The 8,073-nt window shown below is 39.3% G+C and overlaps 1 protein-coding gene across 1 annotated transcript in view; it reads right to left on the bottom strand.

Moving 5' to 3' along the window:
* Positions 1-1,075: 1,075 nt before the first annotated feature.
* FAT4 (FAT atypical cadherin 4) overlaps positions 1,076-8,073 on the bottom strand; it is a 229,402-nt gene continuing 222,404 nt past the window's right edge. The window contains exon 17 of the mRNA XM_077814772.1: positions 1,076-2,949. Within this exon, the coding sequence (XP_077670898.1) occupies positions 1,076-2,949 (1,874 nt within the window). The remainder of the gene's footprint in view (positions 2,950-8,073) is intronic.

Here is an 8,073-nt window from a genome sequence, read left to right as displayed (position 1 = left end):
TTCTTCAAAAGTTTCTGTCTCAGAAACTTGTGTAATGCAGAAAATGGTCACATGGCCTAGGCAGTGCTTTAATAATAATTATAACACTGATCAGAGTGCTTTATGACATCTAAGCACTTTACAGATGTTAGCTGATGAATCCTCACAACACCCCTGTGAGGCTGGCAAGTAAGTATTATTATCGTCATGCTCCCATTGTACAGATGGGGCAATTGAAACTTGAGAGATTGAATGATTTGACCCACTGCTGAGCTGAAATTAGAACTCAGGAGCTCCTAGTATCTAGTCTGGTTGCAATCCATTAGAACATGCTGCCTCTGTAGGCTATACTATCTGTTTGATCTGACAATTTCCAATAATTTCATGCCGGGGGAAGCACTGGGGAAGTGCAGGGGTGGGGTATAAGACTCCAAAATATTTCATAGTGATTCAGAAGCTCTCACACAACTTTGTCAATGAAAAAAATCCTAAAGTGCTGGACAGGTTGAGCCGCTTCTAGCACCTCTTGTATGGATAAAACTTACAGCACTGTTGCTAGCAATTACTCAAGCTTATTTCTTCCTTAAAGTTTACACATAGAGGAATTGCAGGATATGGTAAGTACATTTTCTGAGAGACTCTAATAGTGTAATTCCTTCATTCACCCTCCTTCTTCCATGTTTCTCTCAAGGGAAATGAAATCCTCAATACTCTTGCATTGCAAAACAAGTTATTAAGTTGTAGACAATACACACACTCCCCACAATAAAAACATCTGAGCTTATTTTCAGATCAAAACATTATTAATTTAAAAATCACAAACCAAACAATGGTAAATAGGAAACCCTTTTCAAATTCTGCATGCTGAATGTCTCGTTTTTAAAATACAATGCATGCATGAGAAATAAATTCACCCAAGCATAATTAAATTAAAAATGTTTTAAGTCTGTTTCAGCAGCATAATGGTTATTATTTTTAAAAGTCTCCTCCAACCACACTGGCCTGGGCTTAAAATGCTGACTTTCACTTATCTACAACCATACAATGGTTTCACTGTTCCATGATTTTGCATTTCGACAATGCTAGAATATGAAGTCTATACATATTGTTCTGCTTCCCCATCTTTGGAAATGGGCTTTGTTGTACCACCTTTGCTTTCTTCATTTGTGTTTGCTGCTGCTGCTTTTTCTGGGAGTGATGCCAAATCTTTAAAAACATCCACATAATGTCCAAAACCTGGACCCCAGTTCAAAAGGTTGTCCCAGTTGAAATTTCCAGTTTGCTGTCCAAGCTTTATGGGCAATGTGTTCTCAGCAATATTAGATGTTGTTGCTTGTGCACCTACAGGCCCACCCTCAGCTCTCCGGCCAGGGTACCTCCTAGGCTTCAGCCTAGCACCATAATTGTCTTCATCATCTGCATCTGACTCATTGACTTGAGATAATTTGGGTATTCTGGATGTGTACACCATAGGCTTGTCTCTATCATACTCCATTTCTGAGCAAGTGAAAGACTCATGGGAGTCACTATCAGATGATGATTCTGGAGCTGGAATACCATCAGCTGGATTCCTTGTTCTTGACAGTGGCCTTCTGCAGTCCTCCTCTGAAGAAGACCTTCCGTGATCAGCACTACAGATGCTTGGATTTCTAGGGCGAGGAGTGTTAAGTCTTTCCACCTCTTCAATAGAGAGTCCTACAGGAGGAGCAGTCTCCAGAGGAATCTGTCCTATTGGTTGCTTTAGGCGACTTCCTGGTCTGGAACCATGAGTTGCCATGGTCTGGGGACTCTTACTTCTTCTCCCTAGTCTAGTGGCATAGTTAAAAATTCCAGGCTGGCAGACATCATTGTGCATCTCCAAAGGACTCCCTTCTCTTATTGACAGATGAAGTTCCCTTGCTGGACTATTTCTGTAGAAAGCTGATGACTTGGAGAATGGAGCAGGGCTGTGACGAGACAAAGGGTTGGGAGTAGGGCATGCAGAGTGGCTTAAGGAAGTTGTCCTTAGTCCCTGACTGTATGAAGGTTGATAAGTCAAGCTGCTTGCTCCCAGTGGCATTGGGGACTGCCTTGCAAAGCCTAGTGGGCTATGCCTCTGGATAGAGAATTTGGGCGTGTGACTCCGGAACTGCTTGTAGTGCTGAATGATGTCTGCGTCTGAAGGAGCAATGCTGCTTGCATTTTCAATGTCATAGTGCTCTATCTCAGGTTCAGGGGAAGCCAGAGGGGCACTGGGTATAGTCTCTGTATTATGGGGTATGTCTGTCTCATCATAGATGAGGTAAGGGTTTTCTCTTTCAATTATATCAGGTTTAGGGTTCCCTTCAGGCTGCTTCCTGACAGTCATGTCATCGCCATAGGGTGGAATGTTGTCAGGATCATCAAATGCAACATTCTCACTCCCTTTTTTCTTCTTTTCCTTTGTTTTCCTCTCCTCCTTTGGCACTTTTGTCTTCTTTCCCCTACACTGATTACAGAGGATCAGGCTAAGGACAAGCAGGGCAAGAACTGTAGCACAACTGCCAACAATAGCAGGAACAGCCCAGAGTGGCAGAGAGAGCTCAGCCGGGTGAGGGTGAGGGACGCATATGTGTCCTCCATTGATTCCACCCTTGCACACATGCCCCTGGGCACACAGGATACCAAGACAAGCCACTACAGTCTCACATGTTCTTCCTGTGTATGATTCAGGACAGCTGCAGGTAAATCCAGAATGCGCACCAGGTTCACAGCTGCCACCATTCTGGCAAGGGTTGGAGGCACAGGCTCCTGGAGGGACACATTTATATGCATACCACTGGTTAATGCACATTAATTCACCCCAGCATGGATTGCTGGCACAAATGTTGGGACCTCGGCAGCCAATCTTCACAAAGGGGTCCGTTTTGGATATGGTAGCAATGCTGTGCTTTCCACTGAAAGGAAGGCTTTCTCCACGGTACTTCACATAGGCAAAACAGCCATCAAAACCTAGGGAGAAAGAACAACAGTCACTTTGGCACCTCAAGAGACAGTGTCCACACAATCAAAACAAAATTCCAATGTTCAGTGTCAAAAAGGAATCTCACAGAATAGCCACAATATGCAAGGTGATTTCTATGATTTGTAGAAAAGTTCCATACAGTGCATACTCAACCCTTATAATGCAAGTGTTCCTGTAGTTTTGTAAAGGACCAACATTAAAAGCAGCATTTTGGATAACCCAAGAATACAATAACCTTTATTTACTGAAGTCAATTTAATCAGTATGCAGTGTCTCCTGCAAGTGTAAATTAGTAGGCCAAGTTATGCTCTTAATTACACTCAAGAAACCTTACTGATTTCAGTATCATTGCAGGGGTGTGACTGAGGGCATAATGTGTCCCAATAATTTTAGCTTTAAAAATATTTTGTGTTTCATTTAGGTGAACAGATAATTATCTTAGTTACACTAATATCAATCTGGAGTAATCCACTGAATTCACTGGAGTTAATGCAGCTTTGCATCAGTGTAATTGACATAAGAATTGGGTCCACTGCCTTCTCAGGTTTAGCCTCAAATTTTAAGAACTTACTTTCTTTTGGTAGTTATTTGCCTGGGGGTATTTATGAGTCATTTGCTCATAAACTTTTTGATAAAATCTCACTATCGCTGCAAATGGAGCAAGCATGGAAACCTGCTTTGAGAAAAGTGTTAAGGAGCAACAGGAAGGTTAAATAAAGAAGGACCATTCTAAAGAACTTCTAGCACAACATTTACTAGACACTGTTAATGGTATTTTTTAAAAATAAATATTTTTCCCATACTGTATACAGAGTGATGGAAGATAATGACAAGCAAGCAGTTAAATAATTTATCTGAACATTATTCTCTTTGAATAGTCACTTTATAAATGATTTCAAAACATCTTGCAAAAGGCTTTTTTTAAAGTCTGCTAAATAAGGAGTTTGAGAGAGCTTGAGGTTTTATTAATACAAGTTCAAAACCCCAGGTTAACAAAAACATGCTTAGGTCAAAATTTTCAAACCCGCATCTCAAGTGTAGGCATCTCGTACTGAAATACATGGCCTTTTTTTTTCAGAAGCACAGAAAAACACTGATCATCCCACAGCCCCCAGTGCCTCCAGCATGTCGGAAAAATCAGGCCACTTTTATGTAGGTGCCTAAACATGGAGGTGTAGGCACCCAAGTTTGACTATCTGAATTCAGTTTTTAAATGTAAAATAAACATACTTTGTATAGCACAAGACCCATTTTCGGCTTGGAAATCATCTGCTGCAAGCTTTTTAGCTTGGAAATAAAGCTCACACCAGGAGAAAAAAAAGCTTCAGATTAAAAAAGGCATTTGCAAACATACACATTTCTGTCATCTGGTGACAAGATTAGATGTGAGCTTCGAAATAGAAATGAATATTTTTGTGACTGTCACCTGAGTCTCTAAACTGTGCTGTGACCCATCGAGATGCTGTTTAAGGGTTACATTTTCAGATCTTTATTCTAATTTTGCTTTTCATGGAAACAGAATTATTATGCTAAAATACTGAGTAATCAATGGGTGACTGAATTTAGGAGAATCATACATTTTCTTCCCATATAACTTCTAAGTTCACCAAATCCATTATCAGATTACACACCCCTTTAATTAAAGAGATGGTTATGCAATTGGGACTCCTATGTCCAATGACTTTATATGGAAACCATCCATAATCTTGCCAGGAATGCATATATGCCAAAACACTAGACTGAAATCAAATTTATAAATTCACTCCCTGGTAAAAAATATGCATGAGCATAGTTCAGACAATCAGTATTTAAAGTCCCCAAAAGGAATTTCAACATGTGTTCACTCTACAGCCTTAATTTATAACAGAGGTTATTCCTAAAGCCACACATCTTCATGTCATCCAAGATCTCAAACCTTCTTTTCCCTCTGATTTTTCCCTTCTCTCTAAATCTGCCTATCACCCTTACCTTGACCCTGGCTTTGCTGAAGTCCTGATTCATGGCTTAACAAATTCATGGCTTGTCTAATGCAATTAATTTTTTCTGTAGTGTTTCTAACGTCCCACTCTTTAGACTGTAAATATTCCACTGTGCTATAGCCACAGTCCTCACCTCTATTGCTTTAGGAAGCAGGATGTTCATGGCTTCATGCCTCTGAATCTAACAGGTTTGGGTCTAACACCATCTCTTAACTATGACCCAGGTTTTCAGAATTGTGAAAGCAGGTAGGGCTATATTATCCCTGGTTGTTGCGTCTTCAAGGGAGCAAATCCTCCCAAGAGCAGAGTAGTGGGATGCAAGTGGTACTCTTCCTCTGTGCACACAGGAGTTCAGGGAGGGATTGTGCTTCCCTGAGACACAGTCCTTTGCAGCAGATCCTTGAGGCAGTGAAGCTTTGTATTGACCTTTACTCCCTGGTATGGCTATTTGAGACAAACCAATCCATAATTTACACATCTAATTACTGTGAATGCACACACAGTTGTTGTAATACACACAGATTATGTGCGTGCAGAAGTCTGAAAATTTGGCTCTGAATATCCGGCTATATACCTATTCTACAACTCCAATATTGGCTTTCTCTCGGTCTCCTCCCTGAAGCTTTCAGAAGTTAGAGGGTGATTGGAGGATAATTCTTTCACTAGTTTCTATCTGGAACTCTCTCCTCAACTCTAAGTCACTGAGGGTTTGTCTACACTGGCACTTCATCGGCAAAACTTTTGTCGTTCAGGGGTGTTAAAGAAATACTCCCCCAAATGACTAATGTTTTACTGGCGAAAAGCACCGGTGTGAACAGCACTTTCTCAGCAGGAGAGACAAAGCCTCTGCTGCTCTCTCCTGCCGAAAAACAGCAGCTACACTGCGTGGTTTTTAGCGACACGTAGGGTGACCAGAGAGCAAATGTGAGAAATCAGGACAGTGAGTGGGGGGTAACAGGAGCCTATATAAGAAAAAGAGCCAAAAACTGGGACTGTCCCTATAAAATCAGGATATCTGGTCACCTTAGTGACACGGCTGTAGTGTAGCCATAGCCTGAGTCACAGCAAAACTTAATATCTCACTTTAAAACCTTCCTTTTCTCCTTAGGATTGATTGTCTCTAGAACGCATTGTTGTGATGGCTTGTTTGCAGGAAGCTATTCAAAATAAATTGCATCTTATAGAATATAATAAAAATGCTTGAGAAAGAAGTAAAAAAATATGAGTGCCAATTGAACGATGAAATATAGCAGGTTTAAATTACAAACAATAAAAGAGGAGTAAACATTTCATTCATTACTGATGTCTGAGAAAGTTTCAACAAGTGTAAATATTATCGTTGGAGGTGACAGATTGCAGATATTTATACTAACATCGCTATAAATTGTGGAGGACTCTTTAAAGATGCCTAGCATAGAGATAAATGGTATGAATATTGACTCTGCTATGAAATAGCAGATTTAGTCAAGGCACACTGGATGGCAGGACTGACTTTAGATTTCAAAGGACATTATTTTAAAGACTGTGCACACTCTGATGTCAGAAATGAGAGAGTAGCTGTTTTCAGTGTCAAATATGTTATGATCAGAGATGCGAGTCATATTGTATTAAGGATACTGCCAAGTTTTACACACATGCTCTTCCTATGCCATGGCAGTGATAGGTTTCTTTTGTGAAAGAGCTGTGTTTTCTTTCATCATTGCTCTAATATTCATTTTTGCCTATTTTTATATTTCTGAATAAAGGGGAAATTGAGGATTTAGGTTCAGGTTGGGAACCAAGTAAAATGGAGGATTTGCTTGTTTCATTCCTGGTGGTCTCTTTCTGCCAGACATATGATCTGTAGCAATTGTGATTGTGTCAGGTCTACTTGGGTTTCAGTGCATTATTGGATTTACAATATTAGATTTACAATATTGGACTGCCCCCCATGTATGTTTTTGTCTGCCTCTCCTAGTACTTCAGAAATTTTCAAACATCTGAGTTCACACAGAGTTCTATATCTCCTCTTTGTAAAACTTTGGTAAATCCTACACAATGTAATCCAATATTTAAAAAACATGAAAAGGATTTTGGAGTGTGCATTCCTAATGCAAGCCAGACTATCAGAATTTGTTTATTTCTCCATCAGTCAATATGTTAGGAGTTACTGTCCTCATTTTTCTTTATTCCTGCTTTGCTCCAAATTTCTCTATTTTTTAATGCATAGACTGTGGTTTGGTCATAAAACACGTATGTAAAAAAGGATGGGGTCAGATATGGCCTGCATGCAATTTCACATCACATCTTGCATCAACTCACCATGAGTGGAAGTCATTGTTTACATTGGATATTGTCAAAAATGTGAAGTGTTAACTTTCAACAGTCAAATTACTTTATCTGGTGACAATCTTTTGAGTTAGTCAGGTTTTCAATATGAAGACTGATTTTTAAACATATGTCTGCTCTGCCAAGCATACCTCACAGTCTGCAGTTAAAAATCATGTCTATCTTTTCTTATCACAAGCAGAATATCAGCTAAAAAGTTGACTAGTTCTGTTATCAGAGTCTTATATTGATGCTTTAACTCTCTAAGGGAACTGATTTATTCTCAACAGTTTTACATTGTTCAGTGGGTGTTTCTTATTGCACTTAGTTTCTGTTTCTCAGATGAAGAAAGAGGAGGATTTACTTCTGACAGCAGCATAAAGCAGAAGGAAGTTGGAATTGCAGAAATCATTGTAATCACATTAATGACAGGCCAAATAGTGCAGTTCTTACTAAACCCCAACTGAGGCAAAATTCTCATTTACCTGGGTAAAACATTTGCCTGGATTTGCAAGATTTGGACTAAAGTAAGAATATTTCAACTGATATAAGGAAAATAATACGATTTATTCACTGTCTCAGATTAAAGAGACACAAAGAGAAATATGGCAATGACATAGGCTGTCATATAGTATTATGCATTTTTGATCCTTCAAAAACTGAACACATTCCTTTGAAAACAAAAACAAATTAAAATACATAATAAAAGGACAAATCTTGCAGTCCTACTCAAGAAAAACTGTCATTGATTTGAAATGGAAGTTTTCCTGACTCAGGGTCTGTAGGATTTGGCCTAGTAATAATCCCTACAATATTTTTTTAAAA

Source organism: Eretmochelys imbricata, chromosome 4, assembly GCF_965152235.1.
Source record: "Eretmochelys imbricata isolate rEreImb1 chromosome 4, rEreImb1.hap1, whole genome shotgun sequence".
In the NCBI taxonomy this organism is placed as follows: domain Eukaryota; kingdom Metazoa; phylum Chordata; order Testudines; family Cheloniidae; genus Eretmochelys; species Eretmochelys imbricata.
Note: the sequence above shows the minus strand (reverse complement) of the source record. Positions and strands in the feature narration are given on the sequence as shown.